This window comes from Schistocerca serialis, chromosome 4 (assembly GCF_023864345.2).
Source record: "Schistocerca serialis cubense isolate TAMUIC-IGC-003099 chromosome 4, iqSchSeri2.2, whole genome shotgun sequence".
NCBI classification, from domain to species: domain Eukaryota; kingdom Metazoa; phylum Arthropoda; class Insecta; order Orthoptera; family Acrididae; genus Schistocerca; species Schistocerca serialis.
Window position 1 is genome coordinate 744,211,296 of NC_064641.1, and position 27,620 is coordinate 744,238,915.

At 45.8% G+C, this 27,620-nt stretch overlaps 1 protein-coding gene across 1 annotated transcript in view; it reads right to left on the reverse strand.

The window, feature by feature from the left end:
- LOC126473271 (disintegrin and metalloproteinase domain-containing protein 22) overlaps window positions 1-27,620 on the reverse strand; it is a 1,075,530-nt gene that overhangs the window by 745,641 nt on the left and 302,269 nt on the right. Inside the window, exon 3 of the mRNA XM_050100225.1 lies at window positions 16,148-16,207. Coding sequence (XP_049956182.1) covers window positions 16,148-16,207 — 60 coding nt within the window. The remainder of the gene's footprint in view (window positions 1-16,147; window positions 16,208-27,620) is intronic.

Here is a 27,620-nt window from a genome sequence, read left to right on the forward strand (position 1 = left end):
TCATTGTTGCTATTTCAGTTAACACACCGTCTTTTTATCATTTGGAGATTGTGAGTGGAGCTTTCGACGCTAGAAAATGGAGAGTGCACAGTGGAGATATGAGAACGTTTTCGACATATTCTTCTCTTTAAGTTTAGTAGAGGGTTGAAGATAGCGGAGGGGCACAGAAATATTTGCGCTGTGTATGGGAATATTGTTCAGTCTGTATATATTAAGCAAGCAGTAAAGGAAACATAATAAAAATTCGGAGTAGGAATTAAAGTCCATGGAGAAGACGTTCGCCGATGACATTGTAATTCTGTCAGAGACAGCAAAGGACTTGGAAGAGCAGTTGAACTGAATGGACAGTGTCTTGAAAGGAGGATATAAGATGAACATCAACAAAAGCAACACGAGGATAATGGAACGTAGTCGAATTAAATCGGGTGATGCTGAGGGAATTAGATTAGAATCTGAGACAGTTAAAGTAGTAAAGGAGTTTTGCTGTTTGGGGAGAAAAATAACTGATGATGGTCGAAGTAGAGAGGATACAAAAAATATAGACTGGCAATAGCAAGGAAAGCGTTTCTGAAGAAGAGAAACTTTTTAACATCGAGTATGGATTTAAGTGTCCAGGAAGTCGTTTCTGAAAATATTTGTATGGAGTGTAGCCATGTATGGAAGTGAAACATGGACGATAAATAGTTTGGACAAGAAGAGAATAGAAGCTTTCGAAATGTGGTGCAACAGAAGAATGCTGAAGATTAGATGGGTAGATCACATAACTAATGAGGACGTATAGAATAGAATTGGGAAGAAGGTTAGTTTGTGGCACAACTTGACTAGAATAAGAAATCGGTTGGCAGGACATGTTCTGAGGCATCAAGGGATCACCAATTTGGTATTGGAGTGCAGCGTGGACGGTAAAAATCGGAGAGGGAGACCAAGAGATGAATACACTAAGCAGATTCAGAAGGATGTAGGCTGCAGTACGTACTGGGAGAAGAAGCAGCTTGCACAGGATAGAGTTGGATGGAGAGCTGCATCAAACCAGTCTCTGGACTGGAGACCACTACAACAACAACAACAACAACAACAACAACAACAGCAACAAGGAAAAGAATGTAATGGTGGAGTTCAAACAAAATTGCTACTCTCCGTACAACGACCTGTGTGCATCCACAAAAGACAACGTCAACCAATTTAGAGCGTAATACATTACAAACAGTCATACATACAGGGTGTTTCAAAAATGACCGGTATATTTGAAACGACAATAAAAACTAAACGAGCAGCGATTGAAATACACCGTTTGTTGCAATATGCTTGGGACAACAGTGCATTTTCAGGCAGACAAACTTTCGAAATTACAGTAGTTACAATTTTCAACAACAGATGGCGCTGCGGTCTGGGAAACTCTGTAGTACGATATTTTCCACATATCCACCATTGCGTAGCAATAATATGGCGTAGTCTCTGAATGAAATTACCCGAAACCTTTGACAACGTGTCTGGCGGAATGGCTTCACATGCAGATGAGATGTACTGCTTCAGCTGTTCAATTGTTTCTGGATTCTGGCGGTACTCCTGGTCTTTCAAGTGTCCCCACAGAAAGAAGTCACAGGGGTTCGTGTCTGGCGAATAGGGAGGCCAATCCACGCCGCCTCCTGTATGTTTCGGATAGCCCAAAGCAATCACACGATCATCGAAATATTCATTCAGGAAATTAAAGACGTCGGCCGTGCGATGTGGCCGGGCACCATCTTGCATAAACCACGAGGTGTTCGCAGTGTCGTCTAAGGCAGTTTGTACCGCCACAAATTCACGAAGAATGTCCAGATAGCGTGATGCAGTAATCGTTTCGGATCTGAAAAATGGGCCAATGATTCCTTTGGAAGAAATGGCGGCCCAGACCAGTACTTTTTGAGGATGCAGGGACGATGGGACTGCTACATGGGGCTTTTCAGTTCCCCATATGCGCCAGTTCTGTTTATTGTCGAAGCCGTCCAGGTAAAAATAAGCTTCGTCAGTAAACCAAATGCTGCCCACATGCATATCGCCGTCATCAATCCTGTGCACTATATCGTTAGCGAATGTCTCTCGTGCAGCAATGGTAGTGGCGCTGAGGGGTTGCCGCGTTTGAATTTTGTATGGATAGAGGTGTAAACTCTGGCGCATGAGACGATACGTGGACGTTGGCGTCATTTGGACCGCAGCTGCAACACGGCGAACGGAAACCCGAGGCCGCTGTTGGATCACCTGCTGCACTAGCTGCGCGTTGCCCTCTGTGGTTGCCGTACGCGGTTGCCCTACCTTTCCAGCACGTTCATCCGTCACGTTCCCAGTCCGTTGAAATTTTTCAAACAGATCCTTTATTGTATCGCTTTTCGGTCCTTTGGTTACATTAAACCTCCGTTGAAAACTTCGTCTTGTTGCAACAACACTGTGTTCTAGGTGGTGGAATTCCAACACCAGAAAAATCCTCTGTTCTAAGGAATAAACCATGTTGTCTACAGCACACGCTTACAGCAGAAAGACGACGTACAGAATGGCGCACCCACAGACTGCGTTGTCTTCTATATCTTTTACATCCCTTGCAGCGTCATCTGTTGTTGAAAATTGTAACTACTGTAATTTCGAGAGTTTGTCCGCCTGAAAATGTACTGTTGTCCCAAGCATATTGCAACAAACGGTGTATTTCTATCGCTGCTCGTTTAGTTTTTATTGCCGTTTCAAATATACCGGTCATTTTTTAAACACCCTGTACAAACAATCACCGTGATAAAAAAAAGAAACATTCTTCAGTCATCACTGAGCCATGATAGAAATCAGATGAGCAAAATCCAATGGTGCTACTATGGGAGAAACAGACATAGGCCACGTGGCGTTCGAATGAAACTGGTACTCTAAATACAATGAGGTGCCAAAATCGATGGGATAACTCCAGATATCGTATCGGATATCCTTTTGCTCGGCGTAGTGCAACAACTCGACGTGGCATAGACTAAACAAGTCATTTCATGTTTCCTGCAGAAATCCTGAGCCGTGCTGCCTATATAGATGTCCACAATGGCGAAAATGTTGCCGGTGCAAGACTTCGTGCACAGACTGACCTGTCGATTACATCCACAAATACTCGATAGGAATCATGTCTGGCGATCTGGGTGGCAAAATCATTCTCTCAAATAGGCCGCAATGTTCCTGGGACGAATCGTGAACAACTGTGGCCTGGTGACATGGCGCATGTCATCCACAACAGTTCCAACATTGTTTGGAAACATGAAGTCCATTAATGGCTACAAATGCTTTGTATGTAGCCAGACAGAACGATTACCATGGAAATGATCACTTCAGTTGGATCAGAGGACCCAATCCCTGACATGTAAACGCAACCCACACCATTATGGAACCACCTCAGGCTTGCAGAGTGCCTTGTTGCCAATTTGAATCCCTAAGTTCTTGGGGTCAGCACTGCAGTCGAACTCTGCTATCAGCTCTTACTCATCCGACCTGGCCATTGTTTCCTAGCCGTTTAAAGTCAACCGATATGGTCACGAGCCGAGGGAAGGTGCTGCAGTCGATGTCGTGCTGTTAACAAAGGCATTCGTGTCAGTTGTCTGCTACCGTAGCCCATTAACGCCAAATTTCGCCACCCTGTCGTAACGTATACGTTCGTCGTACGTCCCACATTGATTTCTGCGGTTATTTCTCGCGCTGTTGCTTGTCTGTTAGCACTGACAACTCTACGCAAATGCCGCTGCTCTCGGTCGTTAAGTGAAGGCTGTCGACCACTGCGTTCTCCGAGGTGTGAGACAACGCCTGAAATATGGTATTCTCGGAACACTCTTGCCACTGCAGATCTCGGAATATTGAATTCACTAACGACTTCCGAAATGGAATGCTCCAGGCGCCTAGAATTCCGCTTTCAGTGTCTGGCAATTCCCATAGTGCGGCCGTTGGACACCTTTTCACATGAATCACCTGAGTACAAATGACAGCTCTGCCAATGCAGCCGGTCGCTGTGGCCGAGCGGTTCTATGCGCTTCAGTCCGGAATGGCGCTGCTGCTACGGTCGCAGGTTCGAATCCTGCCTCGGGCATGGATATGTGTGTTGTCCTTAGGTTAGTCAGGTTTAAGTGGTTCTAAGTCTAGGGGACAGATGACCTCAGATGTTAAGTCCCATAGTGCTTAGAGCCATTCGAACCATTTTCTGTCACTGCACTGCCGTTTTATATTTTGTGTACGCTATGTTACCGTCATTTGTATAGGTGCATATCGCTGTCCCATGACTTTTGTCACTTCAGTGTAAACAGACACTAGACAGTGGATTCCGAAGGAAGTTCAGATGACGACAAGAATCCTTGGTCGACCTACAAAACTATACCATCATCCACAGTGACACGCATTACTGACAGTGCAAATAAACTTGCCTCGCCGATTTCGCCTGCAAGTGACCCAGAAACGAGGCGAAGAGGGCCCAAATAGCAGCCACAACCGTACACTCCCTCTGCCGCACGCCGCACTGTTTGCACCCGGGCTGGGCCCACCACTGCCGCCAATTAGCGTGGCCCGTACACAAACAGATGGCGGCTTAATTAATATGTGTACCGCGCGGCGGCTGGGCTGCCGTTTGAAGTAGTAGGCGACTGTGCGACAGTGGCTGGCCGCCAGATTGCCTCCACTGCAAATACACCGGCGGACCGCCCCCTGCTTTGTCGCGCTCTGCTCGCTACAGCGCGGCCTTTGGCGGTCGCGTTTGATCGGGAATTTTCCCGTCGTCGGTAAACTGCGGACCTCGTTTCGAGCCCAGCCATGCGTGCGCGTATGTGCGCTCTATATGAACTACTGCCTCTCCTGCTTTTGGGTGGAAAGGAAATTCCAGTTCTTAAAGACAATATACCAGGTGTTGCAAAACGATTAATTCAATTTCACAAGACTATACAGGATGATTCAAAAATACAGGATGTTTCAGAAAGAATTATCTGATTTTGGACGGCAAATATTACGAAACATGGGAAGTGCCGGCAAGGTTGGTTCAAATGGCTCTAAGCACTATGGGACTTGATCTCAGATGTCATCAGTCCCCTAGACTTAGAACTACTTAAACCTAACTAACCTAAACACTACATACACATCCATGCCCGAGACAGGATTCGAACCTGCGACCGTAGCAGCAGCGCAGTTCCGGACTAAAGCGCCTAGAACCGCTCGGTCACAGCAGCCGGCTGCCGGCAAGGAAATGTTCGTTGTTTGAATGGGCGTGGCCTAGAGTTTCAGAAAATCCCCGTTACATGTCAGTCAATGCGTCTTCTCAGTTTGTACTCAGTCAGAAGTAAGATCACGTCCACCCAGCAGAAGGCATTTTGTGTGCTGCAGTTTGGAAAGAGTGAGGCAGCAATTTCTGTCCACCGTTCTTTTCGTCGGATTTTTGGCACGGATTCGCCTGCACACGAAAACATTCGTCGTTGGTATCGCAAATTTGAAGAGACAGGATGCTTGGCCAAAGGTAAGAGTCCAGGTCGACCTCGCACTTGTGATGACATGGTGGACAGAATCCGGCAAACGTTTGAGCAGAGTCTACTCCCAGTGCAAGCAGAGAACTGACAGTGCCACGTACGACTGTCTGGGGATTGTTAAAGCCTGGCCGGCCGCGGTGACCGTGGTGGTTCTAGGCGCTTCAGTCCGGAACCAGGTGACTGATAAGGTCGCAGGTTCGAATCCTGCCTCGGGCATGTATGGCATGTATGTGTGTGGTGTCCTCAGGTTAGTTAGCTTTAAGTAGTTCTAAGTTCTAGGGGACTGATGACCTCAGAAGTTAAGTCCCATAGAGCTCAGTGCCATTTGAACCATTTGTTAACGCCTCGTTTGATCTATAGACGATGCAGACTACAATTAGCACAAGATCTTCAGGTCGGTGACAGAAGGAAAAGGGTGACTTCAACAATTCTCTGCTACAGGACATGGCAAACGATACATTTTTGCCGGCCGCGGTGGTCTAGCGGTTCTGGCGCTGCAGTCCGGAACCGCGGGACTGCTACGGTCGCAGGTTCGAATCCTGCCTCGGGCATGGGTGTGTGTGATGTCCTTAGGTTAGTTAGGTTTAAGTAGTTCTAAGTTCTAGGGCACTTACGACCTAAGATGTTGAGTCCCATAGTGCTCAGAGCCATTTTTGATACATTTTTACCACGATTAATTTTCAGTGATGCAGCAGCATTTCATGTTATCGGTAAAGTAAACCGACATACCGTCCGCGTATGGGGACTCCAGACCCATCACAACATAACTGCGACCGGCTGCTGTGGCCGAGCAGTTATAGGCGCTTCAGTCCGGAACCGCGCTGTTGCTACGGTCGCAGGTTCTAATCCTGCCTCAGGCATGTAAGTGTGTGATGTCCTTATGTTAGTTAAGTTTAAGTACACTACTGACCATTAAAAATGCTACACCAAGAAGAAATGCAGATGATAAACGGGTATTCATTGGACAAATATATTATACTAGAACTGACATGTGATTACATTTTCACGCAATTTGGGTGCATAGATCCTGAGAAATCAGTACCCAGAACAACCACCTCTGGCACTAATAACGGCCTGGATACGCCTGGGCATTGAGTCAAACAGAGCTTGGATGGCGTGCACACGTACAGCTGCCCATGCAACTGCAACACGATACCACAGTTCATCAAGAGTAGTGACTGGCGTATTGTGACGAGCCCGTTGCTCGGCCACCATTGACCAGACGTTTTCAATTGGTGAGAGATCTGGAGAATGTGCTGGCCAGGGCACCAGTCGAATATTTTCTGTATCCAGAAAGGCCCGTACAGGACCTGCAACATGCAGTCGTGCATTATCCTGCTGAAATGTAGGGTTTCGCAGGGATCGAATGATGCACTGTGCAGTTGGTTGTTGTCTTGTAATAGTCCCCATCTGTTGACTCGGGGATCGAGACGTGGCTGCACGATCCGTTACAGCCATGCAGATAAGATGCCTGTCATCTCGACTGCTAGTGATACGAGGCCGCTGGGATCCAGCACGGCGTTCCGTATTACCCTTCTGAACCCTCCGATTCCATATTCTGCTGACAGTCATTGGATCTCGATCAACGCGAGCAACAATGTCGCGATACGATAAACCGTAATCGTGATATGCTACAATCCGGCCTGTATCAAAGTCGGAAACGTGATGGTACGCATTTCTCCTCCTTACACGAAGCATCACAACAACGTTTCACCAGGCAACGCCGGTCAACTGCTGTTTGTGTATGAGAAATCGGTTGGAAACTTTCCCCATGTCAGCACGTTGTAGGTGTCGCCACCTTGTGTGAATGCTCTGAAAAGCTAATCATTTGCATACCACAGCATCTTCTTCCTGTCGGTAAATTTCGCGTCTGTAGCACGTCATCTTCGTGGTGTAGCAATTTTAATGGCCAGTAGTGTAGTTCTAAGTCTAGGGGAGTGATGACCTCAGATGTTAAGCCCCATAGTGCTTAGAGCCATCTGAACCAAGGACTCTAGAGTATCATGTGGTGCTGTGAGACTTCATCAACAGCAGCTAACCAAGTTTCAAAGAGGCCTCGTTGTGGATCTCTTCCGGGAACCGACGAACTCTGTTTGTTTGTCTTCCATGTAATTAGAACCGCACGTCATGCCGATTTAGAGCAGTGTGTTACGGCGAACAGTCAAGTGCCGGCACGCCAGACGGGAACAAGAGAGCTGAGGGGGCTGTGAAGAAGACGTCAGCCAATAGCTAGCTGACTGACCCCTCTCCATGATGACAACACGACGGCAGCGGCCCGTATGCAAAGAGAACATAAGCGCCACACCCGACTGGGTGCGGCCCAGTTCCACAGAAGCTTCACGACTAGCGACCTGAATAGAACTGTATTACTTCACTTGCATTAGGAATTGCATATGCTGAAGAGATTTCTTATTTGCACGTCGCCCTTTGCTTGCGACACTTGTGTGTTATTGTCAAAGTTAAGTATTGTTTTTGTTCATTCTGTAATATGGTTCAAACGGCTCTAAGCATTATGGGACTTAGCATCTGAGGTCATCAGTCCCCTAGAACTTAGAGCTACTAAGACCTAACTAACCTAAGGACATCACACACATCCATGCCCGAGGCAGGATTCGAACCTGCGACCGTAGCGGTCGCTCGGTTCCAGACTGTAGCGCCTAGAACCGCTCGGCCACTCCGGCCGGCTTCATTCTGTAATAAAACTCATCAATACGATTCGTTTGAATGTTGTCTAGCAATCTGAGAAGGCAGGCTTCCTAGACACCCCATATTCCACGACTAGGCAGGATTCAACACATTGTGTATTTCGTATCCTTACAGAATATAAATTGCATTTTGTAAGTAACAAAACTTCAAAATGGCTCTGAGCACCATGGGACTTAACTTCTGAGGTCATCAATCCCCTAGAACTTAGAACTACTTAAACCTAACTAACCTAAGGACATCACACACATCCATTGCCCGAGGCAGGATTCGAACCTGCGACCGTAGCGGTCGATTGGCTCCAGACTGTAGCGCCTAGAACCGCTCGGCCACCCCGGCCGGCAACAAAACTTATTTGATCGTGTAACTCCTGTGCTTTATGTGACCAAAGCAATTACTTTTGCTGCACATAATGTTTACATGCACAGACATTACCACATTCTACGTAATTATTGCAGCTATTTTGTATTCAATGATCAAAGGCAAGAGTTTCCTGTTATTACTCATAAATGCAAATATTGTTTACGCTTACTTATGGTAGCCTACGGTATCTTACAATAGTTTACAACCCTAGTTTGAGCAGTTACCGTCTTGCAATTCCTGTCTCTTTGTTTCTTTTCCCCTAATTTTATTACCACCTACAACTCTCTCCACTTCATACACATTGCGTAAGCAGGCGTACATTCGCGCGTGCCCCCGTGGTGTGTGTGTGTGTGTGTGTGTGTGTGTGTGTGTGTGTGTGTGTGTGTGTACGCGCGTGCGTATGCGCTGGCGTCCACACTTGGCCCCGCGGCACGGAGCCCGGCTAACTCCCGCAATCCCCGTTAAGTGGCTTAGCGGGCAACTTTGCGGAATTAAACTCGGTAAAAACGACCCCATAATTTCAGTAAAAGGCCCGGAAACTCTGTGCCGCGCTGTGGGCGTGGCTGGCGACCGAGGGCGCCGGCGGTGTTGAAACCTGAACGTATGGGCTGCCGCCTGCCCGGCTACAAAAAATAAAGGGGAATCCCCGCTCGGTGGCGGAGGCTGCGAGCGACCGCCGGCCGTCGACCAAAGGCGACCGCTCAGCTATCGATTCCTGTTTGTCGATACCCGATTTGTCCAATGAGCCAGCACTAATTGTGCATTTAGTATCAGCGCGGCTAGCTCTAACCGTTGCAGGGTGAGCTCTCTTTTCGCTCTTTCTAAAAGAGAGCTCAGGTGTTAGGAGGCACTCCTTGCAACTGTCGGGAAATAAAGGCTACGCAAGAATGTACATCAAAATGCGGTGGCGAAGTAGAGTATAGCAATGAAATTTGGTTATGTCGCCAGCACGTACTGCAGTAAACATAAATCACGCTGTCATCTGGCTTCTAGTGACTCGACAGCCTTCAGTATGTACGCAAACGATGCCTTCGCGAACCTTCGATGATACCTCAAATTTTATTACTTGCTGAATAAATGACAATATTATATGGGTAAACACAATGACTGAAAAAATCACAACACCAAGAACGAGTTATGCGACTTGAACCAAAACATCTAAAAGATGTCTATTCAAACTTCGCGGCAGTCACATGGCGCCAATATGAGGATGCAAATTCGGTTTGCTTTAAATACATGCTGTACCGGTCGAGAGCGTTAGTTACCTTTGAGACTGGGCGTGGTGAGTTGACGTTAGTCGCGAATGCCTTTAAGGCAACAAAGGTGGCATTATCAACACCTCACTGAGTTTGAACAAAATTAGAAATATATTAATACCTTGAGCTGCTGAGAGGCGTTGATATATATCAACAGGGACAGGTGAAAGTGTGTGCCCCAACCGGGACTCGAACCCCGGATCTCTTGCTTGCATGGCAGACGCTCTATCCATCTTTTTTTTTCATTATTTTGTTCGGTATTGTTCGTTGCGTTTGGTCTGGGCGGACGTCACAAGACATCTCTGGTACCGTGCGCCGCGGAATTTGAATCCCCGCCAGACGTCATGGACGTCGAAGACCCCTAGAGGTCTCTGCACCATCGCGCCGTAATCTGTGGCGGCGCGCGCCTCCTGGCCCGCATTCAGAGGGCGCCAAAGTGGAACATGTGGTTGCAGCGGCCAACAGCGGCGTCCCCGATAGAGTAATTAAGCGCCTGCATGTCACGCAGCCTGCCAGTCCAACCTTGCGTACGTCTCAGGACATATCGCCTCACCTTAGACAGCGTATTTACTTTCGTGTTTTGTTTGCGAGTGGACGTGGTTATCTAGCTAGGTTTTCTTGACTCTGTTGTTTCGTTCTTGTTGTTGTCGTAAGGTCTTTCGTTGGTCGTGTTCGTCCTTTCCCGTTGTGTTGTTGTTCGCGGGCCGCTCCGCGGGTCCTGCAGCGTTTTCCGTCAATTCAACCTCGCGACTGTTCCGGTCGCCGTTACAACATCCGTTCAAGTTGATCGTTGATTACTTTACTCAGTTTTTCTGTTACAGAATCCTCTGACCGAACACGCTGAGTTACCGTGTCGGCATCCATCTGAGCCACCGAGGGCACAGAGGATAGTGCGACTGCAGGGACTATCTCGCGAACGCCTCCCACATTCTCACCTTGCATGTCCACACACTACATTCGTTGTGTCCCGTCCCAACACACTAATTACTCGTTGAAGACACTCTTACCAAGTCCCGTAAGAGTTCGGGGAATATGTGTGCATCAGCACAGAAGAAGAAGGTCATGGCCGGTACTGCCAGAACCGAGCGAGGTGGCGCAGTGGTTAGACACTGGACTCGCATCCGGGAGGACGACGGTTCAATCCCGCGTCCGGCCATCCTGATTTAGGTTTTCCATGATTTCCCTAAATCACTCCACGCAAATGCTGGGATGGTTCCTCTGAAAGGGCACGGCCGACTTCCTTCCCCATCCTTCCCTAATCCGATGAGACCGATGACAGCGCTGTCTGGTCTCCTTCCCCAAAACCAACCAACCAACCGGTACTGCCAGAACTATATACTTATATAGATATGGTGTCTGTTCTTTCGGACATGTCCGAAAGAACAGACACCATATCCATGTAAGTATAGAGTTTGAACAAGGTCGTATAACGGGGCTACGAGAAGCTGGATTTTCCTTCTGCAATATTGCTGCAAGAATGGGGTGCAATGCAGCCGCTGTAGATGACTGCTGGCAGCAGTGGTCACGGAAAAGCGTGGCCTCCAAAAGACAGGCCTCCGGATGGCCACATGGCACTACTGAGAGGGAAGACCACTGTGTGCGTCGTATGTCTCTGACTTGTAATTGGTAGCATTATCGCGTTTTCTCACGATTCACTCGAGCGATGTGATGCGTTCAAAACCCATGTTGGTTTGTAGCTAGAAACTTTTGCCTCTCACGGAAATTGTTTTCGAACTTAGAGTATGATCAAGAATTTTATGGAGTCCGTTCTTTTACGCTTTGGATATACAGCAGTCACCTACAGTACACAAAGCTAAGTGTGAAGCCTATTCCGATAAGTACTCCCTGTAAAAATCCAGTTGCGATTCTATCTGTACTGGCTATTTAGTTTTCAATCCTTTCAGCTTCTTTTCAACACCGGGAACGCTTATTTCCATGTCCGCCTTATTGGGAGACTGTGCGGCGGTCAAACGATGGTATTTCCATGCGATCCTCCTTCGCGAATGATTCTTTACATGCAAAAGCTAAAACTTCACCTATCCTTTTGCTGTTTTCTACTGCCACACGAGATTTCTCTACGAATGACTGTACAGAACCTTCGAACCACTTAGCGATTAACTCGCCTTCTGCAGGAAAAAGAAAGTGTAGGTATCGCACTTTTGCATGAGGAAGCGGTAGTAGCTTCCGTGTAAGGTGGCTATAATTTCGCACCTTACAAGCACTCATCTACATACTTTGCTGTGATTTACAACCGGAATTAGGTATCATTTGATAGGTCGTACGTCGTATATATTAATATTTTAAAGAAGACTGACACTGTCACGTACACCTAGTAAATAGTTGTTAACGCTTGTTGCATGAAAGGTGACGGAGTGTCTTTATTATCAAAACGGCGTAATGAATGATTGCTTATTCTAGTAGAGGTTGGAACACCAGTGGAAATGAAACGGCAGGCGTAACTCAAGCCCTGGGGGGGAAAGCCTGCACAAGTGTGTTGGTCCTGCTTGACGCAGGAAGTAGCCAAGACGGACGGTCGGGCACCTGAGCACGGAAGCACAATAGACTGGCGGCTGGCCAGTGTTGTAGCTAGGTCGGAAGGATAACCGAATACTCTGAAAATCTTGGGCGCAGCAGAAAGGAACAAGGCGTTACCTCGCAAATCACGCAGGCTGGGTTATTTCCGAGGATTTTTTACTCTGAAAGCGTACCATTGTATGAATTCCTAATTAACGGGGATAGGTATTTCCTCGCAAACTTTCCGCGCTGGACGACAAAAGACTAAAATATGGTTTGTCGACGTTTGGAAGCATCTGTAGAGAGGGAGAATATTCCGTGGTTTCGAGAATATGGTTCGTCTTGTGCAGTTACGAGGGGAAGCCAGCGGTGGAGAGAAGGTGGTCTTCCGTTTTGAGCGCCCGTGTTTGACGGTCGCTCAATATCAGCTTTTGTTGGTACAGACGGGTTTGCTGTCTTTGCTCTCAGGAGATTTTATAGTTAGAAAGTTGAGATACTGTACTGTTGCGAACTTATACGATTCTGGACTTCGCCTCCGGGTAGGGAGTCGTCGTTGAGTACGCAGCGTTCAGTGATTGAGAGCACTTGTTCTGCCTATGCTCACGTTGAGACGTTATCTGAACTCCGTCCTTGTGGCTGGGATTTCGCGTTTGTCGTCTGTAGAACACAGAGAGGAGAAGACAGTATTAGAATATTCTAGTCAGAGGACCGTCTTCTGCCGTCGTAGTGTTTGAATGAGGTTTTTTTTTTATATATATATTTTGTGGCTGGAGTTCTTCCGTCGTCGCAGACGTGTACGAGAACCATCACTCCGACGCACCGGACGTAGTACATACGGTGAAATTGCTAATTGCTTTGGCTTATTAGGGTTATAAAGCTAAGCACCTGTTACCACGTAAATTTTATTTCCACTGAGGTTGTACACCACTGTAGATCATATTCTAGAGTAGTGCCTTCTAGCGTTTGGTATGTAGGTGACGTCAGTCATCTCGCGTTATTTATATTAGATCGCGTAGCCATAAAAGGGGGCAGATTTGGGCAATTCATCAATCTTATTAGTTATGAAATCCATTTGTATCTCTTTATGTCCACTGGACATTGACATATAAACATGTGTAATACGTAAAGGAGTTTCAATCCACAATAAACGTATAAGAAGAAACAGCATTTATCATTTGTAGCTACTAGTTCTCTTAATTATTCATTTATGTTGATGTTGTAACTTATATGTTAAAGAGCAAGAAGGAGGAGATACTGTCACCATTAAGAGATCCTAAGATCTGCTTCAGAGGGTAGTCAGACAGATGATGATGACGATGATGTTTGGTTAGTGGGGCGGCCAACTGCGGGGTTATCAGCGCCCGTAGGAATTCCCCACCTGTGCTCAGTCCAAACTCGCTACATTCATGAATGATGATGAAATGATCGCAACACAAACATCCATTCATCTCGAGGCAGTTGATCAGACATGGCCAAATCTTCATTTTCGCGTTCATTATTTTTCGTTGCGCACATTCATTTTACACACGCCTGGAGTAGCATCTTGGATCCGATGGTGGTTAGTCGCCTGTGGACCGTAGAAGGCTCCCAAAGAAGATTTTATCTGAACATGCTAACTGGTTCAAATGGCTCTGAGCACTATGGGACTCAACTGCTGAGGTCATTAGTCCCCTAGAACTTAGAACTAGTTAAACCTAACTAACCTAAGGACGTCACAAACACCCGTGCCCGAGGCAGGATTCGAACCTGCGACCGTAGCGGGTCTTGCGGTTCCAGACTGCAGCGCCTTTAATCGCACGGCCACTTCGGCCGGCGAACATGCTAATCACCTACACGAATTCGCACCCTGTCACATTCCTTTTAGTTGTAAATCCGGTTATAAACAGATTACTCGCTCAATTGCTGCTCTAGCTGCTGAACTGACCCACGTCCTCTACAAACTACAGTTCGGAAGGAACGATTTTTAGTTTCTACGTTCATCATGATTACAAAATCGTTCAATGTTAAACGTAACGGACGCTGACAGTAGTGTTTTTCATACCACAGAACGTTAAAAATATTTATTTACATAAACAACTTTTGAATATAACACGTTTTTAAAACGGACTAGAAAGTATAAAAAGTTTCCGCTAGACCCATACAGTGTCCTAACCACATGCAGACAGTCTTGAAATTTTGTGCTAGTGCATTTTTAATAGCTATGACGGTACTTGAAAAATTTAAAGCGAAGAATGTTGGATGCCCGCTGTAGGTAACTGATGCATGAATAGTTCCTTTAATTCACTAACAAATAATGCACTGCAAATAACGTGAACTGCTACGTGATTTTTCTCAACCACAGCTACTCTCAACAGTCTTCACTCTTTTCTTCTGTATGCGCCCCTCTGTTTACCTTTTAAATTTTACAAGTGTTGTCACAGTTGTTAAAATTCAGAACAACGAATTTTCAGGACTATCTGTATGGGACTAGGAATATGTATGGGATTGGGAATCTGTATGAGTCCAAGATAAATTATTTTATACTTTTTAGTCCTTTTTAGAATCGTGTGGCATTAAATACTTTAACATTTAAATGATTATTTTCCGCATTTTAGTCTCGTTGGAGTGAAATTTTTCAATCGATTTTAATGAGATTACAACGGAAATGCGGTAAATTTCAGGTTCATTTCAATTTCTCTTCTCCTGAGTCAACCAATATATTGTCTCCTCTTACATATGTATCGCGAAAAGTCTGCGAAGATAAAACCTAGAGAGCATCGAGTTCACACGGAGGCTTACCAGCAATCGTTCTTAATGCGAAACGTTCGGGACTGGAATACGGAAAGGGGGAAACAGTAATGACACAAAAAGTAGCCTCCGCCAAGCACCAGGCAAGAAGTCAAGTTACTATTGTACTGTCGTCCGTTTCTGAGCTATGTTGAAAGTTTCAAGTCCCCAGATCATCGGGTAGTTTGTGTGAAATCAGTTGCAAAATTTCTAGTGAACAGACTAGAAATCGATGTAGTAAAAACGTGTTCAAAAACAATTTCATCCTTCAGAACGTGGCACGATTTAACCTTTATTGTTTGCCGTATTACAGCATTTTTAAATACTTTTATGGAAGCGTGAAGAATAACTTATTGCATGAACACCACTCTCTCTCCTCCTGAAATACAATCGCCCTCCCCTCCCCTTGCTTTCTCTTCTCCCCCCCCCCCCAATCCACTCCTCTCCCCCTCCATGCCTCATCCAGACTTGGAGACGTGCCATACAGCTTGAAAATTTCCAGTTACATTATTAGAAGAAAGTCTCGTGTATTATGCGCAGTTATGTATTAAGCTAGGCTACTCTATCGTTTCAAATATGTTATTTTGTGGTTCCGTTAATCCGCTGCACCTGGGCCAGTGGGTATATGACATCATGACACTCCAGAAATGAAACGGTATTATTTTTCAGAAAAAAATCATTAAGGGCTCCGTGTGAACGACATTGCAAATAATATTCCAGAAATACAACGAATGTGTCTGTCTTGGAAACTATATCCCAGGAAAACAACAAATGTGTCTCTCATAAGTCCACGAAAAGCAGTCAAAAAGTAGGACGATCTGCCGCAGTAATGCAGCTCATTCATTCCAGAATTAAACTTTTTTTTATATCATTAATCACGAATACGACTTTTCCCTGATGAATGATGTAATGCTGATGCTGTGTGTTTTGTCTGTGAATGCTACTGAAATGGTTCCGTCTCTGACTGAAGCTGTAATATAGCGTAGCGAGCTCTTCGGTCAACACAAGAACATGCTGCAGCGGTAAGTATGTGAAGTATGTTGTACTCACCCGTACTCTCCCGCGCGCGGAGCTCGAGTATCCGCCCTCGCCGTAGCCCCGCTGCGGGAACTGGAACACAGCAAAGTTACAAGCCGCTAAAGACAACTGTGCGGATCAGGATTCGTTTGCATATCACTGGTCAAGAGTCGTCGAATGGAAACAGATGTGAATTACTGCAAAATACCTTCTCCTGAACTACCAAGCTGCAGAAGCACTCACTGTTTTTTTAAATTAATTAAGTTTTTACAAAACTGCAACTCGACACAATTAGTTGGATACGAGCTGAAATTATGGTCATACGTCATGGTTTACGTAGGTGCTAGATCATTATCAAGTGATTATGAAATTAAAAAGAAATAACATATTTATACGAAGGCTAATAAAACTGCGAGGTGCCGGGGCTAGCAGTGTATTTAACACTAAATTCCTCTCGAATCTTCGTATAGAAATGATGCTCTAACCCCCCCACCCTTTTCTAACTCCAACTTTTGCTGTTGCACATGGATTAAGAAGAAACGCGAACTGACTGTAATCGACCCTGCAGGTGGAATAGAAAAGAGTTTGGCGCCTGCAATAATTTAATCGGATAGTTATTAAGGAAAGTTTCATTAACGTAGTGAGAAATGAAAGGGTTGCTCTACCGATTAACAGAATGAAAGTTCTGTCCAAAATAACAATTTGATTTATTATGACTAAACACAAAATAGCAAACAAAACACACGAAACATTTACAATACATCAAATTGGATACTCAAATAAATGCTGTGAAGGTGAATTTGTCAATAAACTAGATTGTAACATTTATGACCAAGTGGTATGTGGAGCCAGTTCCTTGCAACACAGATCTTAAAGGAACACACAGCCAACTCAACATTAGTTGCTGCTTCAGTAGTGAGAACTCAGACAATGAACACCCAAGACAGAACAAAGTTAGAAAAGACGAACAGGCGCGCTCTGCTGAGCTCTGATTATCACCTAGCAAAATTCCCTAATCTGCCGGTGCTGCGGACATATCTTACCAAGCTGCCTTCTTAACTGCAAGAACACGATCTGGCGTACCGGCGGCGATGGCTGGTTGGTTCGACGTCCTGTCGTACTGATGATAATGTCGCGAGTATAGCCCGAAACAAATTATACTGGTCTGGTTGTTCCAGACTAAAGACTTCCTAGCAATACAAATGCGCCTCAGAGGGTACAGTGATTGATTTTAGCAAGCGAAGTCACACAGTAACTCCGATACAGTCAACTTTAGCCAAAACTGCTCAAGACAGACAACATAGGCCGCTCGTATGCAGAACGCTCAATTGCCAACTGTACTCGGAAAGTTACGTTAAAGTCGAAACTTCAGCAATTTCGTCAAACAGTTACAATTAAATAAAAGTGTATTAGACAGCCAATGGAAGGCAGGCTGTCCAGAGCAGCGAGAGCTCAGTCTTGTAACCTACTCCAACCGAAAGGCGAGAGCCGACTCTCTCAAGAGCACCCATACAAGCCGAACACAGCGCATTCCCGCCCCCATGACAGTGGCCATGGTTAAAAGTTCCAATCAGTAACTCGAAAACCGGCGGAAAATTCCCCTCTATTGCCGAAGCACTACCATTCCACCAATGGAGATTCTTGGCGCCAATTTCTGCGCCGATTTTGCTACGTCACGGAGCTATGCCCTGAGCAAGCCAATCACCGTTACGATTTTGCAGAAAACGCTGGAATTTGCCCGCCAAGACTGCCTGGGAACACACGTCATTCCCACGCCTTGCTGGTAGCCCGCCAGAAACGGTTTTCACTAAGTTTCTGCAAAGTAACGGAATCTCTAGCCCCCTCTGGGCGTGTCGCTCCCGCTCTTATAACAATGTCGGCGTCTGGAAAGCATCCAATCGACTCCCTTACACCCATCGGCTTAACCCTTTCAAGCTCAGCAGAACTTGCCTATCACCTGACCACCCGGGTGACGAGAGACACTGCATGGGAAGTCCGTGTGTGAAGGAACAGCAACTTTTCACCGCATGCAATTAGAGAGGAAAATCGATTCACTCAGAGTCAGACAGAAGTAAGAGAGGGGGCTCATGCCACCTCTCAAAACAATCTCGGGTTTCAAGCAGCGTCAAGTGTTTTACCGCCCACGAGCTTTTGGCAAAGATCTCCTCTGCCATTGTCAAGTGGATGACTGTCGAGTGGTTGTCACTGCCGTGCTTATATAGCCGCGCCGTCGATCGTGACGTCACTGGTGCTCGCTCCCGCACCATATATGGTAATGTTTTGGCCGCGCGACCGCCGGGCCCGCTTCAACTCCCTCAACACCGGATCCCACGCTGTACTCAGCTGCAATCCACCGTCTCTATTGAAGTTGTTGTCAGAAATTCTAATCTCCATGGCCTCGCTTATCATGCTATCCCAGAAGCCTTTAGTCCGTTTAATAACAGACGTCTCATCGAATGCAATTCGGTGTCCGTTTTCCAGTTCATGTTCTGCTACCGCTGACTTTTCGGGATAGCGCAGACGATAACACCTTTCATGTTCCATCAGCGTTGTTCAATAGTGCGAACAGTCTGGCCGACATAGAACTGCCCACATCCACACGGTATCTTGTAAATTCCTGGCGTCCTGAGGCCTACATTGTCTTTCACAGATTTAATTAGTTGCCAGATCTTTGCCGGAGGCCTGAAGATTATGTCTATTTTATGCCTCTTCAGGAGCCGAGTAATCTTCCCTGTTGTCGAACCACAAAACGGTAAGAATGCAAACTGCTTGGTGTCTTCTTCAGAGGTCCTCTCCCTTTGAGGCTTGGATGACACTGCTTGTGAGATCTGTTTGTTGTTGTAACCGTTGTAAGACGTGTATATTTCTACTGTCTATTGTCAAACCACAATTTATGAAAGATGTTTATATTTTATTAATAGGATTAAGTAGGAATAATTAATATTTGTCATTTTGGAAATAATTGTGGTAGCACGGAATGTCTGCACCAAAGTATTGTTGGCAAGAGAGACCGCACATTGAATAATTTTTAAAAGGCGGGAGAGACCGCGTATGGATACATTTTAAGAAAAGAGCGGGAAAGACCGCGCATTAATACATTTTGTAATGGTAGCAGGGATTATCTGCAGCAGAAAGCGTTGTTGGCAGGAGAGACCGCACCTTAGCGTTCGTAGGAAGTCAGTGGTAAGCGAGATGTGAAGCGAGTTGGTAGCAGGTCTGAAGCGAGAGGTTGAGAGGAGCGGTGTGCCTGCCAGCCACCAGCTATGATTTGCAAGATATTATAAACGGATGTACAGAAACCTCAACTAACTATTATCATAAGAGGAACTAAGATTATTGAATTATTTTCTTTGCGAAACTCAAGATATTGAAGGTATGTTTGCGCAATGCTAGTTGTAAGATTATTGTAAAAAGTAAGTCCCATTTGAACGTTTGTAAAATCATTTCATTACCAACAGTAAATATTTGAAGCATTTCAGAATATAATTAATTTTTGCCAGTAATGTTGCATTACTGATTATAATCCATCCCAAAAACCATCAACGTCAAACTTTGCAAAAATTTTATTGTTGTCAAGAAAAAGTGTAACTATGAATTACGTAACTTCAGTCAAATTAATTAAAGAATAACGTCTTATTATCTAAATTGTTAAGCGTCCACGTTTCACTTCCATCTACGCTCCAGGCAGATAAATATTTTCAAAAAAGGCTTCCTAACAAAATGGTTCAAATGGCTCTGAGCACTATGGGACTTAACATCTGTGGTCATCAGTCCCCTAGAACTTAGAACTACTTAAACCTAACTAACCTAAGGACATCACACACATCCATGCCCGCGGCAGGATTCGAACCTGCGACCGTAGCAGTCGCGCGGTTCCGGACTGCGCGCCTAGAACCGCTAGACCACCGCGGCCGGCCGCTTCCTAACACTTAAATCTGCATTCGACGTTAACAAATTTCTCTTCTTCTGAAATGCATTTCTTGGCATTACCAGTCTACCGTTTAAATCCTATCTACTGCGGCCAAACAGCAAAACTCATCTTTGTTTTACGTGTCTCGTTTTCTAATCTAATTCCCTGAACATCACGTGATTTAATTCTACTACATTCCATTACCCTTGTTTTGCTTTTGTTGATGTTCATCTTATATCCTCCTTTCAAGACACCATCCACTCCGTTCAACTGCTCTTCCAAGTCCTTTACTGCCTCTGACACTAAAAAACCAAAGCAAGTGATAAACCTGCCTAATGTCGTGTAGGGCCCCCGCGAGCAAGCAGAAGTTCCATAACACGAGGTGGCATGGACTCGACTAACGTCTGAGGTAATGCTGGAGGTAAATGACACCATGAATCCTGCAAGGCCGTAAACAAATCCGTAAGAGTACGAGAGGGGGGAGATCTTTTCTGAACAGCACGTTGCAATGCATCCCAGATATGCTCAATAATGTTCATATGGGGAGTTTGGTGGCCAGCGGAAATGCTTAAACTCAGAACAGTGTTCCCGGAACCGCTGTGTAGCAATTCCGGTTGTGTGAGGTGTCACATTGTCCTGCTGGAATTTCTGAAGTCCGTCGGAATGCACAATGGAGATGAATGGATGCAGGTGAGCAGACAGGATGCTTAGATACGTGTCACTTGTCAGACTCGCATCTAGACGTATCAGGGGTCCCATATCACTCCAACTGCACACGCCCCATACCATTACAGAGCCTCGACCAGCTTGAACAGTCCCTTGCTGACTTGCAGGGTCCATGGATTCATGCGGTTGTCTCCATACCCGTAGACGTCCATCCGCTTGATACAATTTGGAACGAGACTCGTCCGACCAGGCAACATTTTTTCCAGTCATCAACAGTCCAATGACCCTAATGACAGGCCCAGGCGAGGGGTAAAGCTTTGTGTAGACGAGTGCGCCTTCGGCTCCGGAAGCCCATGTCGATGATGTTTCGTTGAATGGTTCGCACGCTGACACTTGCTGAGAACCCAGCATTGAAATCTGCAGCAATTTTCGGAAGGGTTGCACTTGTGTCACACTGGACGATTCTCTTTAGTCATCGTTGGTCCCGTTCTTGCAGGATCTTTTACCGGCCGCAGCGATGTCGATGTGATATTTCACCGGAGTCCTGATATTCACGGTACACTCTTGAAATGGTCGTACGGGAAAATCGCCACTTCATCGCTGCCTCGGAGATGCTGTCTCCCATCGCTCATACGCCGACTATAACACCACGTTCAAACTCAAATACTGATAACTTGCCATTGTAGCAGCAGTAAGCGATCTGACAACTACACCAGACAATTGTTGTCTTATATAGGCGTTGCCGACCGCAGCGCCGTATTCTGCCTGTTTACGTATCTCTGTATCTGAATACGCATGCCTATACCAGTCTCTATGGCGCTTCAATATACAATGTCATCGGTTAAACCTCAAAGTTTTCAGTTTTCTCCCTGAACTTTAATTACTGTTCCAAATTTTTCTTTGGTAACTTTCATTGCTTGTTCAAATACTTACAGAATAACATCGGGTATAGGATACACCCCTGTCTCATTCCCTTCTCAACCACTGCTTCCCTTTCATGCCCTCGACTCTTCCAACTACCGTTAATCATTGAAATACGTTACCTAGACAAACGTATTCCCGAAATTTCGTTACTCTATATTATTTTTTGGTTCTGCGATTTTTCTTCCGGCAGTGCACAAGCCATACAACGCTGTCTTTAGACCACCTGTTCTTCAACACATAGAAGTCATATCTGACAATATGGTTCTAAGTAGCACGTAGCTCACGCTGACCTCTCTAAATGTAGGATAGTACGAGGTGCATTCAAGTTCTAAGGCCTCCGATTTTTTCTCTAATTAACTACTCACCCGAAATCGATGAAACTGGCGTTCCTTCTCGACGTAATCGCCCTGCAGACATTTTTCACAACGCTGACGCCATGATTCCATGGCAGCGGCGAAGGCTTCTTTAGGAGTCTGTTTTGACCACTGGAAAATCGCTGAGGCAATTGCAGCACGGCTGGTGAATGTGCGGCCACGGAGAGTGTCTTTCATTGTTGGAAAAAGCCAAAAGTCACTAGGAGCCAGGTCAGGTGAGTAGGGAGCATGAGGAATCACTTCAAAGTTGTTATCACGAAGAAACTGTTGCGTAACGTTAGCTCGATGTGCGGGTGCGTTGTCTTGGTGAAACAGCACACGCGCAGCCCTTCCCGGACGTTTTTGTTGCAGTGCAGGAAGGAATTTGTTCTTCAAAACATTTTCGTAGGATGCACCTGTTTCCATAGTGCCCTTTGGAACGCAATGGGTAAGGATTACGCCCTCGCTGTCCCAGAACATGGACTCCATCATTTTTTCAGCACTGGCGGTTACCCGAAGATTTTTTGGTGGCGGTGAATCTGTGTGCTTCCATTGAGCTGACTGGCGCTTTGTTTCTGGATTGAAAAATGGCATCCACGTCTCCTCCATTGTCACAACCGACGAAAAGAAAGTCCCATTCATGCTGTCGTTGCGCGTCAACATTGCTTGGCAACATGCCACACGGGACGCCATGTGGTCGTCCGTCAGCATTCGTGGCACCCACCTGGATGACACTTTTCGCATTTTCAGGTCGTCATGCAGGATTGTGTGCACAGAACCCACAGAAATGCCAACTCTGGAGGCGATCTGTTCAACAGTCATTCGGCGATCCCCCAAAACAATTCTCTCCACTTTCTCGATCATGTCGTCAGACCGGCTTGTGCGAGCCCGAGGTTGTTTCAGTTTGTTGTCACATGATGTTCTGCCTTCATTAAACTGTCGCACCCACGAACGCACTTTCGACACATCCATAACTCCATCACCACATGTCTCCTTCAACTGTCGATGAATTTCAATTGGTTTCACACCACGAAAATTCAGAAAACGAATGATTGCACGATGTTCAAGTAAGGAAAACGTCGCCATTTTAAGTATTTAAAACAGTTCTTATTCTCGCCGCTGGCGGTAAAATTCCATCTGCCGTACGGTGCTGCCATCTCTGTGACGTATTGACAATGAACGCGGCCTAATTTTAAAACAATGCGCATGTTTCTATCTCTTTCCAGTCCGGAGAAAAAATTCGGAGGCCTTAGAACTTGAATGCACCTCGTACGACACGTACGAATTTTGCAGTAGTGGTAGAAGTTAGGAGCGTGTACAATATAGGCAACAGTCCCCTATGTCGTGGAATGGCGAAACGCGTTTGTAAATTGGCTTTTTATCCTTCCAATTGTCGGTATCTTCTTTAAGACGCCACTTATTAGGCGGAACGGACGAGAGGGAAGACTACGGTGGCAGAACGAAGCGGAAGAGTGCGGCGTCGCTGTGCCGGGTCAGCGCCGGCGGAAGTCTGTCGGCGGGCCCATTAGTGGATGTCAGCTGGCGCGGACACGTAAAGCAAACACAATAGCGCCGAGCCACAAAACTGCGCGCCCGCCAGCCCGCATTATTACCTGCCGTGGCGCGGGAGGCCGAAATTGCTTTCCGCTCGTGTTGTGCGCTGTGTTTACTGCGACAAAGGGGGACCCGGGAACTGCCTCAAGAGACGGGACGAGCCGGGCCGAGGCGGCGTGAGAAACTCCGGCCTCCGCCGCCCGCCGCCGAAGAGGCTTCTGGGCGTGGCACTGCTGCAGGATGGAGCGCCGTGGGGGCCGCACCGAGCTACTGCTGGCGCTTAACCCTTTCGCTGCTACAGACGCGAACACTGCATTCCGTGGTGAAGCTATTTTTGTTATGACTTTACACACACAGTGCTACTGACAAGAGTTTTCAGATTGATACCGTATGTCTCGATTTTCGAAAGGCTTTGGACACAGTACCACACAAGTGCCTTATGCTGAAACTGCGTGGTTATGGAATATCGTCTCAGTTCTGTGGCTGGATTCGTGATTTCCTATTAGAGAGGTCACAGTTCGTAGTAACTCACGGAAAGTCGTCGAGTAAAACAGAAGTGATTTCTGGCGTTACCCAAGGTAGTGTTATAAGCCTTCTGCTGCTCCTTATCTTCATAAACGGTATCAGAGACAACCTGAAAAGTCGTTTTATGTTGTTTGCCGTCGTTTATCGTCTAATAAACTCATCAGAAAATCAAAACAAATTGCAAAACGATTTAGAAAAGATATCTGAATCGAGCGTAAATTGGTAATTGACCCTAAATAATGAAAAGTGTGAGGTCATCCATCTGAGTGCTAAAAGGAATCCCTTAAACGTCAGTTACATGATAAATCAGTCAAATATAAAGGCCACAAATTCAACTAAATACCTAGGAATTACAATTACGAACAACTTAAATTGGAAAGAACACACAGAAAACGTTGTGGGGAAGGCGAACCAAAGACTGCGATTTATTGGCAGAATACTTAGAAGATGCAATAGATCTTCTAAAGAGACTGCCTGCAGTACGTTTGTACGCCCTCTTTTGGAATACTGCTGAGCCGTCTGGTATCATTTAATAGATTGGATGGGGTGCAAAGTAGACTAGCATCCAAGTGGTGCACCCGAGGCAACGTGACTTGTCACTCTTAAATAATTTACAATACCGGCTACTGGACCTAAACCGGATTTCCCAGCTCTCTAAAATACAGCATAATGAATAGATAGGATTAATGGTGTCCATCGAAAAAGTTGAAAGAAAGGCAGCACGTTTTGCATTATCGCGAAATAGGGGAGAGAATGTCACGGACATGATACAGGATTTGGGGTGGACACCATTAAAACAAAGGCGTTTTTCGTTTCGGCGGAATCTCCTCACGAAATTTCAATCACCAACTTTCTCCTCTGAATGCGAAAATATTTTGTTAACGCCTACCTTCATGGGGATAAACGATCATGATAATAAAATAAGGGAAGTCAGAGGTCACACGGAAAGATATGGGCGTTCTTTTCTTCCGCGCACTGCTGGAGACTGGTATAATAAACAATAATTGTGAAGGTGGTTAATTGTGATTTAGATGTAGATGGATGTACTGCTCCCCAAATTCTGGTACCTGTGCTGAGAGAGGGTGTTGCAGCCGATATGAAATGTTTATCACCAATTTTTCGAAAACTATTTGGTGTCAAGATTTTATTTTTGCACACCTTACGGCCTGATATCTTCACTTGATAACGGACAGAATTTCTCTTTGTTGTATACCATAGTTAGTGTGCAGCATCAAATTAAGTAAAGCATTGCGCGGATTTTTAAAGATTCAGCAGAGGTGAAAACGCATTGTGTAAACTTTGCATATGGTTGATTTTGGCTCATACATTGCAGTGAATGAAATGTAGATAAGATATCGAAATTATATATAATATTGATGGCAGAAGGCTATCTCGCTCCGTTCTCAAGAGTTTGGGTTTTATATCCGGACCGTCGTGCCCGATGCGCCCATTCATGTCCTTGCGCATCGCGAATCGTGTGGTCATAACAATTCTGATATCTCATAAGCGGTTCAAGATATCGAAACGAGATTTTTTGCAAACGATAGCAAGCAATGAGGCACATGTGTCATATAATAAATATTATTCACGGAGGTATGGAAGTAACTCGTCCGCAGCAATGAGAGGTCGGCAGCTCGCGTTTCTGTATACAGAAAAACCATACCTTGCCGGCATTTCCTATCTAGTACTCTTAAGTGGGCAGATAAAATAACTTTACTGAGCTTGTGGTTATATAGTGGAGTTAGATTCAGTTTATTAAATGAGTATTTATTTGCAGTTGTTAAGCCAGTTTTTTCTGTAAAATGCGTTCCCTCAACAATGGCTGAGAAGTGTTTACTTGCTCTGAGCACTATGGGACTTAACATCTGAGGTCATCAGTCCCCTAGAACTTAGAACTACTTAAACCTAACTAACCCAAGGACATCACAAACACCCATGCCCGAGGCAGGATTCGAACCTGCGACCGTAGCAGTCCCGCGGTTCCGGACTGCGCGCCTAGAACCACTAGACCGGAGACGGGAGGCTGGTAGGAGAACGGGAAAGACACAAGCGTGGCAAGCAGGCCTGAGAGCTGAAGACAACAGCGCCCGTAAGCTACTCTGGAAACCCAAGGCGAGTGGACCGCGGCTTAGCGGGAGCCACGTGGCCGAGGACAAGGAGAAGACACAAAGGCTCGCTCGCAAAACGCGTGGCGGCGTGTACGTGGTTTTCCCAACGGTCGGAGCGGAAGCTTCTGGAACAGTCTGGAAGCTTCTAGAAGCTTCGGTCGGTTGCAAAAATGAGATTGTCGGCGCTCGGACACGAACGCCTTCCAGCAACATGATTGGCCACACACATTAAAAGGGGGAAGAAAAAAAGAACAGGAGCTACGAAAACGCGTAGCGACTGAAAAGGACTTGTTCCTGTAGCGTCGAGGAGAGAGGCTGGTCCTGGCGATGCGTGCGACCTCGTTACTGGGACAGAGTGCTTGTAGCGAGAGCCTGAGGATCGTCTGGTGTTCCACGACAGCCGTGGAGGTGCCCACGGAAGCTTTTGGTGAAATAGAATTTATGTTATCTCGCTGAGCCGAGAACCTTTGCAGCGATAAGCGTCAGATCACTGTAGTGGTCGTGCGAGGGAAGTGAAGTAAATTGCTGATAACGTGTCTTTTTCGTTCTATGCTGAGGCTTCACGTTGCTAGTCGCGAGTGAAGTTCTAAATATAATTGCAATTGCCATAGCTGATGTCAGTATTCCGCGCTTGAATTAACGACCGCGCTTATATATCACAGGACAGTGCCAGAAAGAGCGATTACCAAATGTGATTAGGCAGAACTATAATGTTACTCGTACTGTGTAATCTTGAATAGAGTGAATTGCAGAAGAGTAAAGAATTTAACACTACAGAGTGTATCATTTCATAGCTAGTACTTTCCTTTGTCATTTTATTATCTCCTTATTTGTGTATTTCATGTTTGCAACCACCTGGTGGAGCCAGTGTTTGTAGGTCAGCACATCTGAACATTCTAGCGTATACTGAGGATATGGTTAGAAACTAATCAGATTTGCATACGCCTAGTTAACGTCACATATAGAGCAAAGCATAAGCTTACCCTTCTGGAGAGCTTATAAGTGTCAGGGCGACAAATTAGCGTTATAAAATCCGCTGTGCAAAATTTTTCACTTATACGTTCGGCCCTCAGTCTTAACCATCAGCAGAAAAGAGCAAAACAGAAGCGGTAGCTTACAACTAGAAAGGTGATGAACCTCTTCTCGTCATTACTTGTGTTACTGGTAGACTGGATAAATCTCTTCCATTCTGGCATTGCTGGCACTTGTAGAGCGGCCTCCATTGAGTGGAGCCATACATCAACTGTATATCTTGGAAGGTAGGTGTAAATATGGCTGATGGAATGAGACTGATCTTGTTCTAATCTATAACAGTAATGCACTGCTTGACTTATCTTGAAATATCAGAGGTTGCATAACACCTAAGTGGCCTACTTCTGTTACAGTGCGACCCAATTTAAGCCTCTGGACTTCTTTAGATTTTGGGAGAACTGTGACGGGGGTGACGTATTTGATTCATCTCATAC